Here is a 27,402-nt window from a genome sequence, read left to right on the forward strand (position 1 = left end):
GTGCTGCTGCGTTGTGACTGTCCGGTGTCAGTGTGTCTGCCTGGGAGCTCCTGTTTCAGGTAGGCTTGTATTTTCTTCTCTTTGAATAGTCAGGTTGTGGCTGGCTGGGAAGTGCAGGAATGCCAGGGGCTCCTCTGAATAGGAAAAAAAGGGAGGGCAGGAGAGATAGGAATAAACTTTAACTGTTCTTGTGCTGTGGCTGCTTTCTCTTTCCTGGTGTTCCACAGTATGTATATAGTTTTCAGCTCAGGCAGGACATGTGAGTAATGCATGTGTTAGAGAAAATAGCTTCCAGGCAGGGCTGCTCCAAGAGGGCTGTTTTGGAGAGACTGTGCTCATTGCATGGCATCCCAGAGCAGCACAAGGCCAGGGAAAATTAATATTAGTACAAGAAGGTGTGAGGGAGGAGGAGATTCTTTACTTGGGCACAAAACCGTGGAATTGTGGCTACCTGCATTTCCTAACCAGAAAAAACACACTGGACAGAAATTGTTTGCTCACAATGGCCTCACTGTTATTTTAGCAATGCTGCCAATTCAGACTGACAGCTTTGCATGTGAGAGTCACAGAAAGGAATGTCATTATACAGATGTTTTTGTCCTAACAATAGAACAGAAAATGCCAAGTGACTCCAAATAGACATGAAATGTGTAATGTTTTTCACTACTGACCCAGGCCAAACAGGAACTCAAAACTTACGCGCAAAGCCTGTGCATCTTGCCTTTTAATTAGCTGACAAATCAGCTGAAACCAATTATCTATATTGATTAAGGCCAGGAGCAGTTTACTGAGTACTAACTATATTCCAAAGGTAATATATTCAGTGTCTGGAAAGGTCTGTTCCCATTTACCCACCAGGAAGGCATTTCAATCACTAATCTTACTGGGGAGTGTGTTGTTGGGGTTGAGACGGACAAAAGACGTAGAACAAGTTCTTCCAGGACGAAAGTAGCAGATGCCATTTATTGTCACAAGTGCATTTTTATACAGTTTTACCAATTCATGTGTCTCTTCACTATTGGTTACAAGTTACAGCAGTAACATCTCATTGGCTATTTTGCTGTCATCAATGTTACTCTTTTACTCCCTTCTCTCTCAGGGGTACATCCTTAACATCTCCGGATACTCCTTTACTCCCATCTTTCTCATGTGTAGGCCTTAATATTTTCAAGGCTAATTTCTGTTGCCATGCCATTCATCAGGTAATTCACGGACCCACCATAGTCCCACGATTCCCCCTTTTTGTATTTGTGCTAAAAAAAATTGCCTTCATTGTCTGCTGCAGGGCCCTTTTCAGCAGAGAAATCATGCATGGCAACATTAGTAACACAACCACAGCAATCATCAGGGCAACCAGTCCTGTTTTCACTACTGATAACAACCACCCTGAAAGCCAAGAAGCAACGCAGTGCCACAACAAGGATGGATGACAACACTTCAGGGAAAAAAAAAAAGACAGAGCGGGGAGAATAAAGCCCCCACTTTCTCTGCTTAGCAGCGGGAAAACAGGTTTTTCCTTTTTTTTTTTTTTTTTTTTTGTCTTCTTGCTGCAGTTTAGATATAGCCAAGGCCACACAACTGGCGTAATCACTGGTATGAAGTGGGAGGCTCTGGCAAACTCCTTGGTTACAATGAGCTGAGTTTATCTTGCAGCTCGCCACAGGCCTGAAATTTATATTCAAACTGTACAACACAGGCCTGGGATATTTTGTTTTTTTGTTTTCCCATTTCATTCCAACCGTAGTATACTTATATGTAATTCCAAGTAGCTCAGCAATAGTTACATTCCTTAGCTCCATTTACTTTTTGCAATTTACAGATGTCAAAAACCAGCATATTAAACATCATTCCATTATTCCGTTTTCCTAGATCCAAATCAGTTCATATTCTAGCAACTTTAAAACACAATCTCATACAATACCAAGTTCATATCCATCGTAACATTTAGGGTTTGTTTTGATTCTGGTTTTGGTGTGTTTTGTTGTTGTTGTTGGGTTTTTTGTTGTTCGTTTGTTGTTTTTTATCAATGCAAATCAGAGTTTAACAATTTGAATTCTTTTCTGGTCTCAAAATTAGCAGATTAACTTACAGTACCATACTTCACCCATTTTCCCCCAAAGTTCTGCAGAACAACATTAATTGTGATACAGCACTAAAACCCAGAATTCCACATTTAACCCACAATCAAGTATGGTGTCATTTCAAGTTTTCTTTTATCAGAATGTTTCCCCAAAAGTTACTCTAATGTTTAAGGATGCATCCTAAGGGGCAGCAAGGTGATATTTTAGCAGTGGAACCGGTTCCCATTTTGTAATTATCTCCCCAAACGAAATTCTTTTGATACCAAATATAAATATGCAAACTAAAATACTGAGCTCAGATATGAAAACCAAATACCAAGTTCAAATATGCAGATGGATCACAATTACACTAATTCAAGAAAATATCTCATTTTTTGTATTGCAGCTTTGAACCCCTTACTGCTCAGCCAGGTGGAGGTGCTGCTGGGTCTCCCTGACAAAACAGGTCAGTGCGCGCTGGAGCCCAATCGGCACCTGCCCCCCTGCTGCCACAGCAAGCTGGACTGGGCAAGGCTTTTATTAGAGTCTCATCTGGTGCACTACGACTGTTATCCCAAAACCAGGATTCTTTACCTACTGTGCATACAAAAGAGCCAAATTTAGTACACCAAGATGAGACACAGCCTATCACAGAGCTGCGCAAGTCTGAATGTCGGAATAAAGCTAGCATGCTAGAATGAAAAATAACAGCTACTACACACAAAAATTTACCATCACATTCATTCAGTAAAGAACTAAAGTACTCATGATTTTCTGTATTATCACAAAACACATATTTTGAGTCCATGGATTCTCATTATTTAACAGTCTGTGAACTCACCGTACCACACAACAAAGACCTACTAAAACTGCAACATGCTTAAACAGATACCCACAAAGAAAACAGGTTAATGAGGAAAGCATTTTGCAGACTTCAGCAAGTTTACTGTGACCTGTGTGTTACCAATTAACTATCTCTCAGCTTGTTGAAGTTCAAACCATTCCACCTGTAAAACTGTCTGTAATGGTCTAACGATCTCTTGTAGAGATTTATTTTGTCCTGCTCTTCTCACCTTAAAAACATTAATTGCAACAAAGTATTATATTTCAAGGTTCTATCCCCCAGCCACTTTTCCCATTCATCTAACTAACACAGCAGCCACCATTGATCATAATCTTTCATAAGATCTTCCTTCCTCATATTTCCAAGTGCTTTCCTATGTTTTAAAACACCTCCCAATACTGATTTCTTAGAAACATGACTGAAAACAGTAGTTTTCAACCCCATAAGTAAAAACCATGAGAAGAGGGAGGGAGGAAAGGAGAGGAAGCACAGGGCTGCTTACAGCATGAGTGGGAAAAGTGGGGAGAAGGTTTTACGGTGTACTTATACCACAAAGAAACAATTCTAACAACAACCAGTGAAACAATTAACTCACATTCCTGACAAGCTGCTTGGTTTTCAGAGAAGCAATACACAGAAGCATGTAATATGTACTGTAAAACTCGCAGATAACGCGTTGATAGCAAACATTAGCATTCTCTACTGCTAATTTCAACACTAGTGCATCCTTAGCTTCTAAGTTTTCAACCTGCTTATTGATGGCCTCTTGAAGATGGTCAATAAATCGCATGTAATTCTCATCGGGACCCTGATTTATAGTTGCAAATGATTTGGCTGCTTTGTCGGTTTCAGGCACCTTTATCACAGCTTGATATGCGAAGTCTGTTGACTGCCTCAGGATTTCAGAAACTAATAGCGCCTGTAATTGTGGTATGCCAATTAGTGTCTCTTCCAAGAGTTGGGGGATACCCACTCCTTTCAACGAATCCCCATCGTTCTGTCCTAAACAATCTATAGCTGTTACACTGCATAGATCTAATTTTGCTTGAGTCTTTTGTGGTTTTTATCTGATCTCAGGGCAACATATACACATACTCCTTTTCCTTTTAACTTTCCAAGAAAAAGCTGCAGACCTTTACCCTCATCCAAGCCATCAGATAATGCAGACTTGAACGGTGCTGGAGAATCATTAGTAACAGGGGGGTTCGAGGTTCGGAACAGTGCACCTATTTTTTTTTTTTTTCCCAAATCTCATCCAGGGAGGCCACCACCTGTCTCTGCATGTTCCCATTGCTCTTTTAATCCTCTCAAAGTCTCTAGCAACCAGTGCCATGTCATTAACAGTTCAGTCGTTTCTTTGGATCTTTCAGTAGTGCTTTGCCCCTTAGTAACATCCTTCGTAAAGTCAGTTCCAGAAGGCTAATACGCTGCTTCTTCAGAAGCAATCTCCATGTAGATAATATAATACCCTTTTCTTTAGATAAGTTCCACACCCCACCCCTCCCCTCCTGCCCCCATTCCCAGTAGCTCATCAACTCTTGGTGTGGTGTATTTTCAAGGATTTGGATCATTGGCAGCTCCCCTCTGCTGCTCTGTCAGCTGTACCGGGCTCCGTCTTCACAACTCGTCTTCGGCTGTCACAGCTTCACCGCTGTCTCTTCTTCATGTGAGATCCTTCTTCATACAGGATCACATCGGGGTCACCATATGTCACGGCTGAGATGGACAAATGACATAGACCAAGTTCTTCCAGGATGAAAGTAGCAGATGCCATTTATTGTCACAAGTGCATTTTTATACAGTTTTACCAGTTCATGTGTCTCTTCACTACTGGTTACAAGTTACAGCAGTAACATCTCATTGGCTATTTTTGCTATCATCAATGTTACTCTTTTACTCCCTTCTCTCTCAGGGGTACATCCTTAACATCTCCGGACACTCCTTTAGTGCCATCTTTCTCATGGGTAGGTCTTAATATCTTCAAGGCTAATTTCTGTTGCCATGCCCTCCGTCAGGGAATCCAAGGACCCACCATAGTCCCCCACAGGTCTCCTGCTACCTTGCTGCTTTTTCACTGACGTTTGCCATAATATGGTTCAGATTTACATTTAGATTCGACTTCTCTCTCCACCTGAACTTCAGATGAGTCTGTAAAATCTACAGCTCACTAATACCTGAAAAAGAACTTTTTCATTGAGGTGGTTTATGTGATGTGTGCATTCTATTTCTTTGATTCCCTACTTTTTCTGTCTGTCTGTCTGTCTGTCTGTCTGTCTATCTATCTATCTATCTATCTATCTATCGTGATTTCTGGCTATAAGCCAAGGCATGGATCTTATTTCACAAGGATCAGCACAAGGTAAAACTATTAAGAACAAACAAACAAAACCAACACAAAACAAACAAACAAAAAACCCGAAACAAAACCAAAAGCCAAAACCCAGAAGTTTTGAGAGCTTGGTTTTCCATAGCAATCATTTACATGCATGTTTTCAGGTTTTTAAAAACAACTGTGCCAGAGAATTGAGGCACTAGGATTAAGAAGTAGCATCCAGCATGCAAACACACCACAGAAAAGTTAAGTCTTATATTTCACTCCTATGATCAGCAGGCCTATCTCTTGTTTTCTGCACATAGCTTACTTGTTTGCTATGGGCCACAGTAGTAACGCAAACTTCAACACCTAAGATAAACCAGTCTCCATAAATGCACATGTATAAATATATATTTTTTTAAGTTCTAAAAAGTCTGCCTGGCTGTGTAGTAGGTTACACAATGCCTAAATTAGAGTTTTAAAAGCATCTGGGCAGACAGTTTCAAAGACATCTAAATGCCTTGGAGGATCTCAGCCTTTGACACTTTGGAAAAACTACCTGTGTTCTCTTTCCCTAACAGAGATTTCCCCAAGGAAATTCTGGCTCCTGCAGGAATGCTGAACATCCGCTCCCAGTTTTCCTCCTCCTGCGTTTTCCTAACTCTAGCTAGGATGGAGGTCTCATGTTAAGACCATGTCACAGGGGAAAAAACGGTCTTGCAGCCAGCTAGCCCAGTGAGCAGGTGGGAAGATCTTGAACAAAATGGTCTACGGAAAGCCAGAGGCTGCTGGCTTTATCATCATCTGTGGCGACGGCAGTTTGTATTACTTAGGTGTCAGACAGTTGACTGTTGTTCACTTCTGGATATAATTCACTATAACAGTCAAATTAGGAAGGAGTAGTGGTTTGAAGCACTGCAGGCAGATCTGTGCACCTCATGACAACATTTACCAGTCGCTGAGCCAGGACACATTTTCCCTTCATGGTGGTATTCACTGTGTATTTCTTTGCTGGACTTGAACAGTGGCCTCTGCTCAGCACCTGCTCATGTCTCTGAATCCCCTTTTAACAAGCTGTACTATTGGGCTGTGGCAGCATTTTCCAGATGATTTCTCAGCAGCATCAGGCAAGTCGCTGTTACTCCCTGGGACCCTGCACACCTCTGTTCCAGCCCCTTGGCTCCACAGGAGCCCTTCTCCCTCTGAAGGCACTGGTGTCCACAAAGAAGGCTGCACAGGATCTCCTGTGTGACCACAGCTGTCCCTACCCATCCCTAATGACACCCTGACGAGAAGCTGCTCTGCTGCTTGCCACCAACAGGTAAGCTTGACTGCCAGGTCTGTCCTGCACAAGGGCACCACTTGGAGGACAATCTAGCCCCAAGCTCTTAAAAAGTTTCTCTGCTGCTCCTCTCCTCATTACAACTTGTGACTGTACCCAGTGGGTTGAAGCCACTGCTTTCAGCCTTTGATTTGTTTGAACTGAAACTCCCAGAGAGTGTTTGGGGCCAGAATGGGAGGGAAGTGCAGCTTCTGGGAAGGACCTGCCAGTGCCTGAGGTGGTTTGTCTGCATGAGCTGGGAGGTAGGTGACGGTATTTCTTCTTTTGTAGTGTGCTGGACTGCCTAGTCAAAACATTTCTTGGTGTAATCTCTGATCACCTGATATTGCCTCAGCATTACCTCATGTTGGAGCAAAATGACATGATGTTGGACAAAGTTTATATGGTTTGAACATGCTGTCTTATGGCAGCAGGTCCACATGAATAGAATTAGAGTTGGAAGAGTGAGAGCTACGAAGTATTCCACTTTAGTCAGAGCCATGCCAAAAGCTTACATTGCATAAATATGTTGTTATACCAAACTTATGCATGGTTCTTAGGAACAAGAATGTCTGATCAGAAAGACTAATGTTAAGTAGTTTAAATAGCAGGTTTTGCTAACCCAGTTCCTTGTGATGGATGTAAGCCTAGAGCTCATCACAACTCATCCATGGCACTGAGCAGAAACTTTTCGGTGGATTTCAAATTTACAAATAAAGAAAACATTGCTGCAAAAACCTGATGGCTCTGATATAATTCTACACAGAGGAAAAATTAATCTCCTTCTTCTTACATGTGCGTGTTGGTGGCCTTACATGGTAGCACAGTGTGGCGAACAAGCTTTTTTTAATTCTGAAACAGTGATGACTAATGCACTTGGGTGGTTCCAAAAAGACTTCCTGTAAGTAAAAACAAACTAGAACAATACAAGAGTTAAATATGAGGTTTCCCACCACATGTACAAACAGGAAGCTTTACAGCTATATGATACATGCAGGAAGAGTGGTGAGGGAGCAGTTAAGAAGATACCCATAAATTGAATTGATTGTTCATTGCTAAACCAGTAATTACGCAATGTGCCTGTTTAATCTCCAAGGTGCTGTGGAGAGCATCCATCTGCAAGTTTTTCACTACGTATGCTGCTTTCACTTCAATGATGACTACGAAACTATTAATATTGAAAGTAAGGACAGCAGCTGCATACGATGCGTCAGACGGACGCATGCGTTCTCCAGCAGAAAGCAAGCACAGCCAGCAAAGCAAGCTGATTGCACTGTCTGATCTGACTTTGCAATATTTCAAGTGAGACTCTTTTTCTGAGCAGCAATGTATGCACTCAGATATTGCTTCTTCGCTCTCCTGATTCTCTGTGTTTCACTTTCTTTTGTTTTCTATGCTGTTAATTTGCATGCACAAAAATCTCTTCAGAGGCTGAACTTCTCGGTGAATTCAACTTTAGAAGAAGCCTGTAAAGCACTTGTTGAAGACAAGGTGTACTTTCTGAAGGAAAACGCTTTAAAGACATCATTTGGAGAATCCAGTTGCACGGAGTACATCACACAGAACCACTACATCACTCATGCCCTATCGGCTGAGGAGGCTGCCTTCCCCATCGCCTACATCATGACTCTGCACAAGGAGTTCGAAACCTTTGAGCGGCTCTTCAGGGCGGTGTACATGCCCCAGAACATCTACTGCATCCACGTGGACGCCAAGGCGCCGGCCACTTTTCAGCAGGCAGTGCAGCACCTGGTGAGCTGCTTCCCCAATGCCTTCCTTGCCTCCCGGGTGGAGCGGGTGGTCTACGCTGGCATTTCCCGCCTGCGGGCTGACCTCCACTGCATGAGAGACCTGCTGGCCTCCTCCGTGCCCTGGCGCTACCTGCTCAACATCTGCGGCCAGGACTTTCCCTTGAAGACCAACTGGGAGATCGTCCGGCTGCTGAAAGGCTTTGCGTGGAAGAACATCACCCCTGGGGGGCTACCGCCCCCCCACATCACCACACGCACCAAGTATGTGCACAGGGAGCAATTATACTCTTTCTTTTCTTTCATGCTGTGGACATTTGTGCGCAAGGCACCCCCGCCACACAACATGACCATCTACTTCGGCTCCGCGTACGTGGCCCTCACCCGCCCCTTCGTGGAGTTCGTGCTGCGGGACCAGCGCGCCATTGATCTGCTGGCCTGGTCTGAGGACACCTACAGCCCTGACGAGCACTTCTGGGTGACGCTCAACAGGATCCCAGGTGAGTGCACCTTCACTTTCATTTCCTGTAGCTGCACACGTGCACGCACGCACATACACAGAGAAGCATATATCTGAGGCTGATTTTGACAAAGCCTAAACGAAAAATTTAATTGGATCATAAGTGATAGAAAAGGCTGATCTATCAAAGAAACTTACTTGCCATTTCTCACCACTTAAGGGAGGGATGACTGTGCTATGCAGGATGTGCATTATCATTCTGCGTCTGAGCAGGAAGAAGCCCAGGGGATCTAAGTTCAAACTGAAATCCTTTGAGATTTCAGCTGATTCAAACTTTTGACTTGTAAAAATTGAGATGAAGAAAGGGAAGGAATAAAAATTAAAATAGGTAAGCTATGTAAGCATTGTAGTGAAGGTGTTTTCTACAAGACCTTCATTTTGCTGGGGGGAATTTTATTTTTCCACAAATAGCAGTTAATTCCTCCTTCTCTATTTGTTGCTACAGAGCCAGAAAATTTGAGTTCAGGCTTCTGGTCTTCATGTGCATTTCTGTGCGCACAAACACATGCATACACATCAGCTCTCCTGTAACACCTGCAAAAAAACCTTGTACTTATGATGGCTGCCTAAACTCCATTGTATAGGATCAAGGATTTGTTCAGAGAAACAGAATCAGAGCAAGTATTTTCAACTTTACCTTATGTACTTACAAGTAATTTTACCCTGTTCATACAACTGGAAAAGGGTCAGAAGATGCACAGGACTTCTCCCCCATGTACATTGCTTTTAGAAGCACTTGGTAGGACTTTTCGTGATTCGGAATCCATAGAGCTTCACAGCAGCCCAAAGCAGGGATATGAAGAATGGAAGTGAGGATAAATTTGTTTTGTTTTGTTTTGTTTTGTTTCATTTTGTTTTGTTTTTGTTTTTTCTTTCACTTTCCCATCCTTTCCCTGCTGTAATATGTGGGGAATGAAAAAACAGGGAGCAGTAACAGAGAAGCAGAGCATGTCTGCTTTAACCTAAGCAGCAGACTGTGGGTTCATTTTGCAAGACCACTCTGCTTTCAGATTATCACATAACTCTCTCTGAGAATAGTGTTTGCTCTTCTGCTAACTATATTTTACAACCAGTATGCACAAGATGTACAAATGGTTACTGACCGAGAGATTTATGGTATAATTGTCAGCGTATAGTATTTGTAGCTAGCTGACTTTTCCAGAAAGCTCGTTGCTGTTATCTTACTGTAGTTCATTGCCTCAGAAGCAATAAACCTGGGACCAGATACGTTCTCCACAGTCAGAAAGCTTTAGATGGATGTCATTTGTTGTGCTGCACTGTGTAGCTTATGCAGACTTTGTATTTCATTGTTTATCTCCATGATCATCATTGTACACTTTCCAGTGTTGCACATCGGTGTAGCATTTTTTTTGTGTTTGTTTTCTCTGTATCCAAAAGAGGAATCCAAAAGAAGATGAAACATTTCCAAAACACACATGTTTCCTTCCTCTTCCTTTATTCCCTGCCATCACTTCAGGGTGAACAAAAGTGGCCATGCAGCTCTGACAAATGTACTCCGGATTCAGGGCTGCTGTTGTTCACGATTTTAAATCCAAATTTGTAAGCATAGCATGGAGTGTTTCACCTGAGTGTCTCTGAGTCAGATCCAGAGTTTTGAGCAACTCTGGTGTGAGAATTCCCTCTCAGTGCATGGGGTGTTAGCCTGGGACTGGGTTCGTGGCTCTAGCAAGAATCTTTTGTCCAAATTCAGCCAAGCCACTTCCTTTTAGCTTTTCATGTGTACAAAGGTAGATAATAGTATCAAAGCAGTGGTTCAGCTGTTAGAACAAATAGCTGAAGGTCTCCAGGCAAGCGCAGAGATTATTTAAGGGCCATAACATGAAAGAATTAAGCCAAACATATATTTGTAGTTTCAGAGACCTATGACAGTTCATTCAAAATATCAAAAACCACTGTTTGGTCCCCAAATCTTAAAACGACATGCTGATTACTCAGAGCCATGCAATGAAAACCAAGATTTTCTTTAGCCCCCCAAAGGTTAGAGACTTCCAATTGTCATTCTGTTGGTTTTCAAATTACAGTCTTAACTTATCTTTGGTGTTTATCTCAGGCCACTTATCTCCCACATGACTCCTGTGTGACAGAAAATTCTTGAAAGTCACTTTTCAGATAAGGAAGAGAAGCATGGGGATATTCAAGGAAAGTATTTGCAAAGCATGTAGGCCTGAAGTGACTGGCCCTAAATCACTTCCCCTAGGTTGCACAGGAAGGATGCACCACCACAGTGCCCGTTAGTGGCCACATTCCAGGCCAGTAGCGTGACCACTGGGCCACCTTTCCCCTCTCTGCTCATGTAGAGCAGAAAGGAGGTTCTGGTCCCCACAGCAGTGTGCATCCTCAGCCCATGCTATTGAGTCCTTCAGGGCAGCCTCACTGAATTCTCTTCCAAGGCAAAGACCTGTCCTCGCTTTCATGGGATAGGGTCACACTATATGCATGACTCAGGATACAGGCAGTCTCGGGTGATAAACCCTGATATGTACATAGCGATATGTACATTGACAAAAACATACATTGGTCCACTAGTAACTTACACATCGTTCTAGTGGGAAAATAAAGTCAGGAGAAGTAATAGCAACACTTCTCATTCAGAGACACCAACACACTTCACAAGGGCAATCAGTGCTATTACATCCCATTCACGGAAGCAGGCAGAACGTGGCAAAATTATGTTCCTGGTTTCTTACACCAGACCACGGGCAAAGCCAGCACTGGACTGCTGACACTTGTCTCCCAGTCTAATCCACTGCACTAAAGTGCTTTTTCAGAATTAGCTCCCTGCAGAATAAGGGAGTGTGGTTGCACTGTCATTTCTGTACTAGCTCCATTCCTTCACTAAGGGTGCACAAGACAGCTGACCTCTAAAACCTCACTGTTGCCAAAATAGGAACTTTTCTCCTGCTTCCTTCTGATCCCTTCCCATCCCCTCCTGTTCAGAAACCCTGTGCCAGGTAGCCTTGCCAGTTCAACTCACTATATCTGAAGAAAAGCAATCTACTTTTTTTCTGATTCTGTGAACTGAATGGACGTGCTGAAGAATCTGGCCAGCACTGAAGTCAGCCCAAAAAAAAAGCTGAAGGTGAAGGTGCAGATGTGAGTAAAAATGAGAGGAAAATGGACAGAAGAGGAGGAACAGGAACCAGACTTTCTCCTTGCAGTGATCATGAGCCATGAACCTGGCTTAAGACACCTTCTACAACATCACCTGCATACAGGCATTTTTTAATATCTGAGCTTGGAAGAGTAGGACAGAAATATTTATAGGCATTGTCGATGTTTTATAAGAATCAACAGTTTCTGTACAATTTTCATCCCAATACGAACAAGAGATGTATTTGGAGAATCCAACACTGCTAGTTGAACAGATTGTCGCGGTTGAGACGGACAAACGACATAGACCAAGTTCTTCCAGGATGAAAGTAGCAGATGCCAGATTTTTGTTATTGCATTTAAGACATATTTCTAGGAAATGAGGGTATGGAGCTACAAACTTTAAAGTCCCCTAGGTTATAGCACTCTTACAAATGTTGCCTGCTCACATGCCCAGGTCTTTGTGCTAAGGCTTTTACCTATGAGAAGTTCTCTCACATTGATCACAGTGAAACAAGTCACAGCTTTGCCTGCTTTAATCTTAAAGATTATACCATTCACACCCTCCAACTGACAAGTAAGCTTTAAGGAAACATTCAAGAGTGCATCATCAAAGCCAAAATAAATATGTTAAAAGGGCTAGCCCATAGTCTGAAGAACAAATGTCATCTGTGTGCCACAGGTAGCTTACTGCAATATCCTATAAAAATAGCATCTGTTTTCTACTTTGACCTTTCTACTAGGTGCTGCTGGCACCAGGTTCATTTATACAGATGATTCTTCTGTCTTACATGATTTGTGTTAACACTAGTCTGGAAAACGTAAAAGAGTTTATTTGCAATCAGTCCTTGCCCTGGATCACTACACAGTCCTACAAAAGGCTGTGCTAGCAGGAATGAAAGGGCTTGGTGGTTATGGAAATGAAGAGCCAGGGTGTTTCAGGGACAGGGAATAAATCTCCAGAGGTCAGCAATATGTACTTAGGTAAGAAGTTTATCTCCCAGAGCACTTTAAGCACCATCCTCATTCCTTCTCTCAACCCTGTGACTGAATGCACTTGTGCACCTGCAAAGCAAGTTTCTTTCCTACCTCCCTGCACCTGTTTTTCAAGTTTCTTGTTCAGGTTTCATTTTAGGGAATTTCTTCCAAATTCAGGTGTGCCAAGAAGGTCCTATTTTATCCAGACCAGAGGGTTCATCACACTGCTGTTACAACGTGAGGCTTTTACCACAGTCCTTTTCAACAGCCTCTTGGCAAGTTTGCCTCTGTCCTCTTTGCCTTATTAAAAAGAGAGTAGAATTGTTACTGCAAGCTGGTAAATCCACCCCTCATGTTGCCTTTTTTACCTTTTTCTACCCTTCCCTTGTCCAGCTGTTCTGGGTGGCAGCTGTACTTAGGGTGACTTGCTTTACTGGCGTACGTGGAACAGCTTCTGCCTTGTAATGCTGACAGCAGTGGTTTAAGTCACCGTTTTTAGCTTCAAAACTTAATCAACATGCATGGAAGTTCTGGACCACTGAAAAGCAAATGAGGTCTTAGCTATTTAGACATCAACAGATGCAGAGCATCCTCTTCTCCAGCACCTCTGACCAGAGCCAGGCCTGATGTGCCCTTTGCTCTGTTTGCTAGCAGATATGAAGTACCTCTCTGTACTGTTCCCAAGGGCAGGAGTTGCTACATCTAAGGCCACAGCTACAGCTGGATTTAGGAGAGAACTGCAGTCAAGAGTCAAGAAGTTGGGTGAAGAAGCAGAGAAGTTTTGGAACAGCTCCTCTGGGAACACACTGGAAAGGTACAGTGGAGTGTTGCATTGCAATATCCAAGTTGGCCAAATACTACAAGCAGTCTAGGCATAACAGAAAACCCAGCTATCACTAGGAGAAAACGGGTTTTACACTTGCACTGTGATGCTTTTGGGAAGAATTATTCCTAGCAGGATGCTGTGCCCCCAGGTTTCACTGTGTGGCTCCATGGAAATCACATTAACACAACTGAGAGGCCTGTGCAGAGCCATTAACATGGGGAGTGAGAACTTCAGGAATATGCTTCCTCTGGCATTGTCACTGGGGGAAACCATTGAGGAATCGCCATCATGCAACTGTTTGGTGTGCCTTTGAAAGGCACTGCATTACTGCACAGACAGGACACAGCACGTTAAACACAGGCTTTGGACAGACATGTTTTCTTTGCTGATTGTAGTTACACAATTAACATTTTAGTTGAGAGCAGAAATGTGTTTCTGAAGTGATTTCCCTCCAACAGTTCCCTCTGACTGCACACTTGCTTTGTTACTCAGATAGTGATCTTAGTGGACGAGGGTTGGATCCCTTCTCTGGTGGAATCAAACCAGAAGTTGTGTATTAGCAGCATATCTAGTGCACTGTAGCATCTAAGGGGGACAGAGGGATCTGAATTAGGGAACAGCCTTGCACCACTGCCAAGCACAGTGCTGATCCTAAAGTGCACACTGGCAAGTTTGTGCCAGCAGAAGACTCCAAAATGCCAAGGGCTCTTGTTGCATAAGTAGCTAGGTGATGCTTGGGCTTCCACAGTTGCTGGACAACAGTTGTTCCACAGTCTGGTTGGTCCTTTCTTATCTCTACAACATTTCTCCTGCCTCAATACTCTTTCCTTGCTCTCCATCTTTCACCTGAACTGGGCTGAACTTCTTTGTTCAGCTATCACTTGTTTTTCAGTGTTCCCTTTCCTATTGTTTTCCTTATTTTATGGTAAGTGCAGGAGACTGCAGGTTCTGGCACTCATCCAGGATCCTTGCTCCTGAATATCACAAAAAAAACCCTGCAAGAGAACATACACATCCAGGCACACTGCTTTTTCTACCTCACCCCGGTCTCTGTACCAATGTCTCCAACTCAGATACATGTATGGCAGGTGAGAGTAGGGGAACACTGGGCTGCTCGGGGATCACTTTGTCCAGGGCACTGGACAAAGTACCAATGCAATGAGTACTGCCAGTCTCATGATAAGACCTGTTAAATCCTTAGCAACCCCCTCAGGCTATGAGTTGTGAGAGAAAGTTTGCATGTAGCAACTGGCTATTACAGAAATCACCTAATCATTCACTGACCTGTACTGTACTCGGCTATGTTCCAGCAACTACGCGCGGCTGCAGATGCATCCTGCCATGCTAGAGCTGCCCTTCTAAGCTTCCACAAAAAGATTCTAACACGTGGTTCCTTTCTCTCCCCTCAAATGCCGGCAATGTAGCAATGGTGCCATGCTCAGTAATTCTTTGGTTCCTATCACTGCAGAATGCAACAGCAACAATTCTGGGATGCTTTGCCCTTACACAGAGTACAGGGTGGTTAGTAGCCATGCCATTGTTAGCCACAGTAATACACCTCTCTTCCTCGTTTTCGTTCTGGGCAGCACAAAATTCACCTGTCCACCCACAGACAGTATGGTCCTGCCTCTGGGACATGCCTTGGTCATGCACATCCCTCCACAGACATAATGAATGGCATTTGGCAGCCATTTAGTGTAAGGGAAGCTGGAGGTTTGCAGAGAGAGTGCCAGGGCAGAATAATTTTTGTTCCTGGTTTCTTCAAGAAGCCTGTAGAATGGGAACTAGCTGTGGGTCGTGTGTCCCAGAGAGGGGGGGCGGGAAAAGGAGAACCATGCCACTTTTGCTCTTGTGCCAGCCTGAAAGGGACACTGGGCACACCACGTGCCATCACTGCCTGCTGCAAAACTAGGCAAACTTTTGCATCAATGTGAACACAAGGTAGCTGATTGCCAGAAGGTGTGACCCACAGTGTCCTGTGCAAGACTGGAAACCCAGACCATTCTTGGATGTGAATGGGCAGATCACAGAACCACAGGGCCTTCAGCAACTTCCTATCAAGCACAGGCACCTGGGGACATCAGCAGCCTCTTTGAGTGAGGTTCTTTCTGCCGTGGCTGCCAGTCTGACATGGAAATTGGAAATCCATCCAGAGAAGATGATTTTGCATTCTCACTCATGCCTGCTGTTCCAAGGATTCACCCAGCTGTGTGCCTACCACAGTTTTAAGTGTTTTTGGAAGAGTTGCATATCGTGTCTGTCTCAGTGCGAAGACTCAGAATCTCCTCATCTCTCCCAAAGCAGGATGAAGACTCCTAACATATTAGTTCTCCTTGTTAAAATTCCACTGCAGTTCATCTGAAGCATTAGTTTCACATTCAAATGAGAGCTGGAGTCTCTCAAGGAACATCTCATTCACATGCTTTGGATGTGGATGTGAGACACAAGAGTAATACCAGACAATTCTAAGTAGCATTGCTAGTACATTAATCAATCACATTAACCAGTTCCTTATTTTTATATTTTATATGGCCATTTGCTTGTACAAACAGAACCATTTTTGTGTGTTTGTTTGTCCATTTGTTTCAAATGTTTTAGCCTGCACTGAACTCGCTACAGCAACTTAATAATTCATAACTACTTTAGAAACTCTCCATCCCACTGTCATTTGTAGACAGTCTCTTGGAACAACCTTCTGTGCAACAGATGCATTATATTAATATGTAACACTGCATTTCTGTTCTGCCTGCTAAAATTGTTCCCTTTCCTTGTTCTAGAAAAAAAAGTACTTTATACCTATGTCTGCATTATTACTCACATAACTAATCCTTGTTCTCTTCTTGTTGTTCTTCATTATTTTGATGAGACCTCCTTATTGAGTGAGAACTTCTCATATGAATAAGTTCTTCAAAAATAGGGATTTTCCTGTAACTGTTATTGAGTCTCATGCCCACAAAGTTTTTGTAGTCTCATCATCAAAGCCTCTTTCTGCAAAACCTGCTTAAGCGAAGGTGTGGCAACACAGTCACCGCAATCGCAAATACACCTTCTTCATGGTAGAATTTCCTGAAAAATTATTCTTGTCCTCTATCCACCATTCAGATATTACAATTCATCTGAGAAGATGTAGCTTAAAATAGGGTTTAGTCTGTGCAATCAGCAGTCATTGGAATTTAAGTACTGCTTTCAACAGGAGCAATACTTTGCTTCACAACCAATTTAGTGATGATGGGACAAGAAAGGGTATGTCTTCAAGAAGTCTATTTCAAAAGCCACAGCTAACAAATGGATTGGCACTCCTTCACTTTATTCTCCTTGATCTTCACAGCTATCAGACATTGGTGTAATAGGCTTCAGACAGCACAACTCCTTGAAGAAAAGAATCAGATGACAGTAACTTAAGGAATATGGTTTTTCTTTCTGAATTCTGGCATCAGGTAATGTATGTCACAACTCATACATGTAACCAACTAAACTTCAGTCTAGTTGCAGCAACAGAAACTTTTCTTGATGTTCCCAGATGCCGAGCTCCCAACAGCCCTTGTTTTTGCTAAGGGGGAACTCCAGTCAGGCCGCCTGAACCTGTTCCCTCCTTTCACCTACCAACAAATTCATCTGACCACACCTAAAGCTTCATTAAGCATGTTGAGAAACAAAGCCTAACGCCAGCACCTGCCTGGGCAGCCAGGGTGAAAGTCCCCAGTGCCTAGCATGTCCCCACAGGTCCAGCCCACTCCCGTTCCAGGAAGTGTTTCCTGAATGGTCCTGTAGAGTTCAGCTCCTCTGATGGAGGACCACAACCCTGTCGAAAACACTAGAGTTAATTTATGGGTCAATAACAGCTCAGAAATACCTCCTTCAAAACATATCATCAAATGAAGCTTCTAGAACTGAGACCCTTTCCTTATTATCCATCAGATGATTCAACACAAGAGGTGCAGTTTAGCCCTTTCATGACTGTCAACAGTCTGATGGCTCAAGGAGATGGTGTGCATTGCCTTAGTTTAGACTGCCATCTTGAAAGAAGTACTTTTAAGTAAACTTCCTCTCTCTCTTTTTTTTTTTTAATTATTTTTTTACCTGAGCTTTATTTCATTCTTTCCAGGTACTGAGGTTTGCTTTAAAGCTTGACAATCTTGAGTTTATTTTAGTTAGCTCTTTACCCCTCCACCCACACATGTTTTCATTCACATATCCCACTGAAAAGAAAATATATGGTAGCAAAACACAAAATTGAGTCTTTGTACATTTCTAAGGAGGGATGGTGAGGTTTTTTCCTCCAGTGTTTCGGTCTCATCTTGAAAGAAAAATCTCTTCATCTGAGGACTCCCCCATATCTTTACCAGCCACCTGCCTCCAATGGACAGGTGGGAGAACTTGTCTCACAGGACAAACAAGAAAACAGACAAACCATGATTTCAAAACAAATCATTCTTCCATACTGTCTTAGGAGCCTGGTCAGATGAATTGTTGTTGCTGTAGAGGGTTAAGAGGTGACTGTTCCCATCCTACCTACTGTCCCATCCCAACAGATGGGATGAGGGATGAGTTAATTCTAGATGTGACACGCACCCTGACTCAACAGATGAGACTAGGTGTGAGTTAACTCTGGGTTAATTCTGTGCTGTTATGTGAAGTGAATGACAGACAATCACCCCCGGGGTCCAATTCAATTGCGAGTTTTACTAAAAGTACTTGTTGGAATATTGGTTACAGTGAATGGTGACTTGGCAAAAATATAACAGAACTTATCAATATATTAACAGCGAAAGTCCTACTACGAGCAGTGTATTGGCAACCATCAGTAGTTATAATATGAAATTTAACCAGAATCCAACAGCAGAGCTTAAAGATGGTGTTATCCTTAAATGTTCAAAAAGGGAAAGAGAGTGGTAGAGAGGGAAGGAAAACTAAGGTATAAGGGAGAGAGAGAGAGTAATATATATACAGAAAGAGAGACAAAGAAATGGGGGTATAGAAAAAAAGGAGAGAAGGAAAGAGCAGAGAGAAAGGAAGAAAGATAAGAGTGAGGGATTCGGTCTCTTACGGACCCACAATGTGGATGACAGGACTTGTACAATGATGTATGGCCTCGGTGTTCCAAGGTGAGGATGCTGGGGTGAGGAGCGCAGCATCCTCCACTGTCTGGTTCAGAGTGAGGGTCCTCAGGGTGCTGGTATTCTCTTGGTAGGCTGAGCTGGTATTCCCTTTGGTGAGACTGGTAGGCTGGTATTCCCTACTGGTGCTGTTTTAGGTGAGCATTTTATAGCTCCCAGAGTAGGGGAAAGTCTGGGGGGAAAGTGGTGATTGCGAAAGAGGGACAAGTTTGGACAAGTCCTGGGCCATGTTAAAGGGTCTCAGCTTTTCCCCTTTGTTTGCTGACCTGGGCATATCAGAAGATGGGGCTATGTGCCCTCCAGCACATCCTCCATCTCTGGTATGGGTCAGCCGTCCTGATCTGCGGCTTGTTAGCTCGTCGTTGATATGTAGATCACAGTTCCCCCTGCTCTGAATGTGTCATCTCCTGGCTGAACTAGTTTTGCAACAATGCTTTCAGCCATGATCCTTATCAATACCCAACACCCACGTTTGTTCATCAGTTTCTCTTCATGCTCTTAACACCAAGAGCTTCACTCCTTAATTTCTCCCTATTGCAGTCCTGCAAGATGGCAAAAGTTAAAAAAAAAAAAAAAAAGCCACCTGAAACAAACATAAATGACTATTGGAGAACCTGAAAGGAACTAAAATAGAGTGGATGAACCTGGGAGTAAAGCCCTGTGTCTATGAGCGGGACCTCTCATGCAGCTAGGAGGGTTACAAGTGTGGTGACCACCACCAGAGGTCAGGGTCAAACCTGCAGGGCACATGTCCCCTTGTTCCCAGCACTGCCACCACCAGCCTGGGGGATCCATTTGGAAATGCGCTGTGGTGGTGGCCAGTGCAGGGAGCACCCTGGGGCACTGGGCCAGCTGTGGGTGGTGCTGAGACTGCCCTTCCTGAGCGTGGGAGGTGGCTTGCGGCACTGTGTTTTGTGGATCAGCCTTGCCTTTGTGTCCTCTTGGTGTGGGACCACCCAGGAGGTGCGAGCCACCAAGGGCTGGGCTGAGGCCTGCAGCATGGGCCACATGGTGGTGATGGGGCTGCTGGCAGCCTTGTTGTTGTGGTCCAGCAGGCATCAAGTGGTGGACAGCAGGGTGTCCACGGTGCTGGTGTGGGTGTGTGGCTCACTGCTGGTTAGGCAGAACCCCTGCCTGAGGGGCAGCAGCTGCAGTCAGGGCCAGGAGCAGCCCCATGAAGTGTGTGCCTGTTCCGGAGCTGCCACATCACCCACACCCTCTTGGCCAAGGAGGCTGTCTTACCCATCGCCTACATCACGACTCTGCATAAGGAGTTAGAGACCTTTGAGTGGCTCTTCAGGGTGGTGTACATGCCCCAAAACATCTGCTACATCCATGTGGATGCCAAGGTGTTGGCTCCTCTTCAGCAGGCAGTGCAGTGCCTGGTGGGCTGCTTCCCCAACACCTTTTTGGCCTCTCGGGAGGAGCGATTGGTTTGTGGCAGCATTTCCCACCTGTGGGCTGGCTTCCACTGCATGAGAGACCTGCTGCCCTCCCCTGTGCCCTGGTGCTACCTGCTCAACACCTGTGGCCAGGACTTCCCCTTGAAGACCAACTGGGAGATCATCTGTCTGCTGAAGGACTTTGGGGGAAAGAACGTCACCCCCGGGGTGCTGCTGGCTCCTCGCATCACCACAGACACAAAATATGTGCACAGGGAAGGTGCTAGGCACAACACCTTGGGGCTGGTCACCCCTTGGCTGTACAAAGTGCTCCTACACCACAACGTCACCCTTTGGCTCCATGTATGTGGTTGTCACCCAGCCCTTTGTGGAGTTCGTGCTGCAGGACTGGCACGCCATCAGTCTGCTGACCTGGTCCAAGGACACCTGCAGCCCTGATGAGCATTTCTGGGTGACGCTCAATAGGATCCCAGGAAGAACACCAGGTCCAGGGAAGGCATGGGGGTCATCACGCCAGCACTTGCCACCCTGGCAATTGGTGCCACTTGGCCATTGTGTGGTCCCAGGTCTTTGTGGTGGCCACCATGGTTCATGTATCCATGAAGGTGTTTCCAGCTGTGGCTCTTAGTGGTGCCCACCAGCAGGCTGTCATCACTCTCACTGTTTCACATGGAGAAACTCCCAGGCAGGTGACAGCCTGTGTTGGCAGCACTAGTGGTAAGCAAGGAAGGTGTAGTGAACCTTCTTGATTTTGATATCCTGGAGATTTATTCATGTGGCTCACTTGTCTTGTGGTGGGAACAGCACAGGTGACTGGATAGAAGGGAGGTCTCCAGGTCTGGTGGGCTTTACAGTGTGATGGATTCAGGAATGCCACATTCCTTCCTGCTTACCAGCAGCTGCCCTGTCCCATGAAGACCGAGGGAAGCAGCTTAGCTACCACTTGACTTCCACCCTCTGGCTCACTAGTCCCTCATGTACTTCCTTGTACCATCTTGCTTTTCCAAAAACCACCAGAGGGGTTTGTGAATTTCCAGGTCCCTCGCACACTGAATGGCTGTATGCCTTTACTTCTAGGGGAGAGGCTGCACTTGCCCACCTATACATGGCCCACCCCAAGCCCTCTGTGTTTCCCAAACATAAACACATAGCCCCAAAGTCCAGCAAAAGTTATGTTTTGTTCCAACGAGGTCATGCAGAATTCCTAAGTGTGATATGTACACCATTTCAGGCAGATTTCTGAAATACAAAGTCCCGTGCACCAGCTTATAAAGTGTAGGAGAAAAGTTCAGATCAGCTTGTGGCACAGAAGTGTAGACAAGTTGTCTTCTTCCCTAGAGAGAGATGCCAATGAGGAAGCACAGGTTGTGTCAGGGGACTGATAAAGACTAGCCCATTGGCAGCAAGGTTTTAACCGATGTGTTGGTTTGATCTTGGAATCTCAGGTACAGAACATGGAAGGTCAAGGCAAATCTACTGCAAGATTTCCATCTGAATGTCAGTTTATGTGCATGTTGCAGAAATGCCAACACAGTGGCTTATTCTGCGTGAGCTGCAGATGATTGTCTTATAATACATGGTAGTGATGCAAGGAGAGAAGGGACTGGGCTGCCTCTTGGAGCCAACACATGAAGGTCGATTGTCACTGGAATTGCAATGGCAGAAAAAACCAGGAAGGGTTTAGCAGAGAAAGAGGCTGTGTTGCCTTTGTCCTGTGGATGAGGTCCAGGCTCTGAAACAGTGTCTCTCCTGCCTCCAAACCTCTGCACCAATGGAAGACATGAAATAAAAGGCATCAGAGGGGCTGGCATTTCTTCCCAGTCAATTGTGATTGTTTTCACACCCGAGTGGTGCTGTTCTGGTGGCAGCTGTTGCTAAAACCTGGTGATGGCAAACTTGTTTTCAGGGCAGTGTTCAGTACTGCTGCCCACGAGGTGGTTCATCACTCCTCGTTGTTTCTGGAGACAAAACTCTGTTAATCTTGATGGAACGGGATATAAGAACTGGATAAAAGTAGAGTAAGCAACTCATGCCAAAGTTTATATTAAATTTCACCATCAGCACCACTTTTCAGACAAACCATATTTATAAGAACAGGACCCCAGAACAACTTCCAAATCTCAGATCAGTTGCTCAAACAAATATTTAGAGCAAAATGTGGTAAATAATTTTTTTCTTCCAGTGTTGAGCTACATTTTTCCCCAGTCTTTAATTAACTTACAAAAATGCCTCATCTACTCAATTTGGGAGATGGTGAATAACGTGAAGTCAGTAGTTTTGTATTCTTAGAAGACAGAGCCTTCCAGTGTTTTTGTGGATGTCCTGGGGTTGTTCCTGTTTTGTCCATCATCTTTCTGCTTTCCCAGCATGTCAGCATTTTCCAAGTCTTTCCACAGATCACATTTAGTGCCATCTGTTGTGAACAGATTTTTAGTTTGGGATGCTAATGCACATTGCAGGTTATTTAAAGTGTTTATTCCTTGCCATCACTGCCTCTTTTTTTGCCTTTTATAAAGTCTAATCTAATTTATATTAATGTTTTCTGTGAAATAGTAATGTTTTCTGAATTTCCCCAGGACAAAGCCACTTTTTTTTTCTTTTTTTTTTTTTTTTTTAATAATTATTTGATAATGACCTAATATACAATGGGGAAGAAATAAGGTTGTGAAGTTCTGGTTATATCTGCCACATATCTCTGTTTATGGCAAAGTGCTATGGTGGTTCTGCTGTTGACACATACGTTCCTTTTTGCATCTGATATAAAAGTCATGACTTGGTATTTGAAAAAAACACCCCATTCTTACTTACCAGGAACAAGCTATCCTTAAAAACACAGAGAAATCAAGCTAACAGGAAAAAAAAAAACAAAAACAAAACCAACCCAAACAACGTTTAACCTAATCCCATTGAATTTCTCAAAAAATAAAAAAACCCAACCCAAAAAAAACAACCCACCAAAACCAAACTCCTTGACATTGTAGAGTGCATTTACATTCCGGTTTGTTCTTCACAGATGAAATAGTTGTTGGGTTACAGTAACTGTAACGGTACTATACTTGTTGCCATGCAGGAAGGGAAAACAGAATTGCAACAGAATCCTCCTCTGCTTTCAGCTTTAATTTTTAGAATAATACAAAAGTTATGAGGATGTTTTCATAAAAAGGCTGCATGATTCTCTCCATGTCATTCATGTAATTGTTTCCTTTCAAAGGAAAATAGGCGGAAGTAGAAATAACAGGCTTTAAATATCCCTATTAAAAATCTGGAAGAAAACCACTTGAATACGCTTAGCTGTTAAAACAGGTTAACATTTGCTTCAACTATGATTGGATTATTATCAGGGTTTAGTAGTATTGATTAATAGTAATAATGCTTAATCACTATCAGACTCCCTACCCGCTGTGTGTACAACAGAGATTGACAAAAATCACAGAGTTTTGTGAGGGACGAGGGCTATTCACTATGGGCGGCTCTGGGGTTGGGACTGAGCTTTAGGAGCGCATGGGGAGCATTTGGGTTGGTACAAATCCACTCTTGCTCAGGCTCTGACACCCATCAGTGCTGGCACTTCTGCTGTGTTTGCTAAAAAGCGTGAGTCCCAGGTACTCCTCAGCAGTAATGCTGCAGTAATTCTTTGCATTCAAGCAAATCACAAGTCCGCCTTTTTTCTTTGCTTTCAGCTTCATTAGGAGAAAGCAGAAATAATGTTTGTATTTTTGTACCTGCTGGCATGCACGCTGGCTCCCCATGTGTTGCTTCTTCTGCCATTTGATATCTCAGGGGCAGCACTGTGGTCATTGCTATCTGGGCAGGAAAGAATAAGAGATGGTTAGTTTCTTCCAAGCAGGGGAATAAGTTACACACAAGTGTTTGTGCTGCAGTGAGAATCTGGGGCTTTTCCAGATTTTCTCAGGTAAGTAGTTTGTACATGGGGTGGCAGTTACATAGTCTGTAGCATTGTTTTGTTCTCCAACAACTGAATGAACCAATAAGAAAGATAAAATTCACTGAAAGGGATAAGTTCATAGAAACTTTTATTATACTATTTTATGCCTTTTTTTTTTTCTTCTGTGTTCTGAAGACAGTTTTAGGAAGTACTTCAAGAAACTTCTTCCACTGAGCTGAATCTGATACTGCAGTACAGGTCAGGCAGGGAGGTTTCCATAGTTGTATTTATCTGATCAGCTCTTGCTTTCAAAGGCAAGGACTTCATCCCATGGCAATGGGCTGTTATAGCTACTGCCTTGCGCTGAAGATACTGGAATTCCCTCGACTCACAGCAGTTCCCTACATGTTGTGTGCACGTTGTCTGTTTACATTTCAGCAAATACCAACTACTGAATGTTAAGCATTTCCCCCTTAATTACTTAAAATGCACAGTTGCCAGGTTATAGCATGACTAGATCATTTACTGACAAGGAGAGGGCCTCTTACCAGCTTATCTCCTAGACAGATCCTGTGATCTGCCTAGACTTGTGCATATTATTATATTACAGTCTGTAATTGAGGTTCGACAGTTTCATCCAGCTGTATAATGCTTGAATTTGTTCTGTCAGTCTCTCTTCTTAAAACAAACAAACAAACAAAGACAGTATTTACCACTAAATTAATATGAAGGCATTATGTGTCAGTGGCCCAGTGTTCAAATAGCCTTTGGAGGGCAGTGCTGGTTGGGAAGGTTACACGAGTGATCACACATGCACGCAGTATCATACTGAAGCTGTTGCAAAAGAGGGATTTTATTGCTCAAGCGAAATGTTTAGGTCTCTTGCACTGCCATTGTGCTTATATCATGAAAGCTGCTTTCAGTGAAGAAACTTCACAAAAAGGTTAGCAGCCAGGTGTCTGTTGGTGCATATTCCTAAGTATTTCATCCCAATTCTGTAGAGAGAGGTCCCAGAGAGTGGACATAAACCCGAACACGTGTCTGTTAAAAGGACTAATTATTTGATTTTCTGTTATCAAATTGCAGGTGTCCCAGGCTCTATGCCAAACGCATCGTGGGAAGGTGACCTGAAGGCAGTGAAGTGGATTGATATGGAAAAGACCCATGGAGGTTGTCATGGTAATGTGTACATTTTTCTCCATCTCTTCTTCCTGTTCATATAGTGAAAAACACTTGGCTATTGTTCCTGTACTCCTACAGCCTCTAACCATAATGTGAGACAATCTTTAGATAGCACTTTATGGGAGAGAAGATATTAAAAAGGACTCATCTTCATAGTCCATACATGAATGATAGTAGCCGTACAAATAGTGAGAAAGCTTGAACAATTGCTTCTGAATCGGGAATTTTATAGAATATATCAGCCTTGGAAAGGAGGGTATTTGGCAGTGTTTAGGGCTCACATGAGTTAGCTGACTCTTTTCTTGAAGGCCTTGGGGGAATTTTCTTGCAGGTGGGTGGGAATAGCCCATGTGTACATCCCAGGCTGGGAGATATGCTAGACTGGGCAGCAGTGTGCAAGGCAGGTGCCCTGTGGGAACTGAAACAACTCCCAGCTGGGTACTGATGCTGCCAGAGCCACCGCTGACCAGGAGTCTGAGGAGCCGCGGGCTGACAATAATGGTTGAGCTTTGAGTTTTCCTATGTCACATTCTATCATGACATGACATTAGCAGTAGATAATCTTCCATATGACACACTTAATTTTTCAGTCACTGATTTATATGTTGCATACTCCTGCTACTTCTGACATATTCAAACAGAACAAGAAAGGGAATAACAAAATGCTAGTAATACGCATTTTATTTCAAGAATTCTTAATCTGCAACAGAGTTGTTTGTGTTGAGGAGAAAAATATTGAGAACTTCAGTGAGCTTCAATTGCAGCAGTTTCACATCAGCATAACTGCACTGAAATCAGTGAAATTACACCGATACCACCCAGAATTAGTCAGTGGAAAATTTAGTGTAAGTGTCAGTTCCTCTTCACTGACAGAAGAAAAATCCACCTGTGTTTTAGTCTTTTCTGAGGAAGAGTCTCAAGCAGTAACACTTCTTTTCTGAACTTTCTCGTTATTTAGCTCATTCTGAAGTAACTTTCTTCATTTCATCCCATTGCATGTCCAGTAGCCCTTTCACATGTTTATTGCGTAGGAGATTATTTATCATGGCTTTGCAGATAAAACTTCTCAAAAAGAATGATTTGGATCCTTGATTTTGACATTGCTGTCTTTTTCTTTTGGCAGGCCACTACGTTAGAGGCATTTGCATATATGGAACAGGTGACCTCAAGTGGCTTTTTAACTCCAGCTGTGTGTTTGCAAATAAGTTTGAGCTCAGAACATACCCCCTGACTGTGGAGTGCCTGGAGCTGAGACATCGGCAGAGAACCTTGTCCCAGAGTGAGGTTGAGGTGGAACCCAACTGGTATTTTTAGCAAGCAAAAACCCCAGGCTACAACATCAGTAAAAGCTGTCAAGAGGACAGCAGCAGCAATCTTAGTTTCTGCTGTGCCAGAAGCATAAACTCGCGAGATGATTTTCTTTAGGATGTTCTGCAGATGCAGCTTGGGTTGGCTTGTCTCACACTGCCTGCAAACCTCACCTTCAACTTAACACCTGGAGGCCAAAATGCAAGAGATCCAAAAATAGGCACCAGGGCAAAGCTCCTTTTGCAGCTGGAAAAGCTTTGCAGTTTTGTCAGTTTTAATGGGCTGATTTCCAGCTCCAGCTTTTATCTTGCTACACTGACATTGCTATCTTTTTCTATAAAAATATAAACAGAGTCACGCATCCCTGGCACCTCTTACGTCTGAAAGACAACTGTGCACACTTGGTGATCAAAAAGGTGAGGAGTCACAGTCAGCAAGACCTTAAATGCAGGAACACAACTGATGGCTATACATTCAGATGTCATTTTGTCAAAGATACTGGTATTTACTGCAGAGAACTGACAGAAAAGTACTGAAAATGTAATAAAGTTGCTGCACTTCCCAGATCTTACCTGTGTTTTTAAGTATCTGTTGGGACAACGTTTTTAAGAGAAAACAGGATCTTTTACTAGGTCAGTGGGTGTGGCTAGAAAAATCAGATAGGTTTTCAGGCACAGGAGCCCTTCTCCATGTCTGAAAAATAGGAATTTGCATATTTGTCTTACTTGGCCAACTAGCAGAGCTGGGGAAAAAAAAAAATCTCTATACACAGATTTTGGCCCAC

At 43.5% G+C, this 27,402-nt stretch overlaps 2 protein-coding genes across 2 annotated transcripts; both read left to right on the top strand.

Moving 5' to 3' along the window:
* Nucleotides 1–27,184, top strand: LOC136098286 (N-acetyllactosaminide beta-1,6-N-acetylglucosaminyl-transferase-like). Its single transcript, XM_065831552.2, has 5 exons — nucleotides 1–59; nucleotides 5,800–6,539; nucleotides 7,636–8,787; nucleotides 25,215–25,307; nucleotides 26,434–27,184. Exons 3-5 carry the CDS (start codon nucleotides 7,866–7,868, stop codon nucleotides 26,622–26,624), a joined length of 1,206 nt encoding a protein of 401 aa, XP_065687624.1. The 5' UTR covers nucleotides 1–59; nucleotides 5,800–6,539; nucleotides 7,636–7,865; the 3' UTR covers nucleotides 26,625–27,184.
* Nucleotides 19,641–22,787, top strand: LOC136098996 (N-acetyllactosaminide beta-1,6-N-acetylglucosaminyl-transferase-like). Its single transcript, XM_065832838.1, is given in 3 exon segments — nucleotides 19,641–19,933; nucleotides 20,020–20,571; nucleotides 20,573–22,787. Coding segments are annotated over 3 exon segments (1,143 nt in total). The 3' UTR covers nucleotides 20,871–22,787.
* Nucleotides 27,185–27,402: the final 218 nt, after the last annotated feature.

This window comes from Patagioenas fasciata, chromosome 2 (genome assembly GCF_037038585.1).
Source record: "Patagioenas fasciata isolate bPatFas1 chromosome 2, bPatFas1.hap1, whole genome shotgun sequence".
In the NCBI taxonomy this organism is placed as follows: Eukaryota; Metazoa; Chordata; class Aves; order Columbiformes; family Columbidae; genus Patagioenas; species Patagioenas fasciata.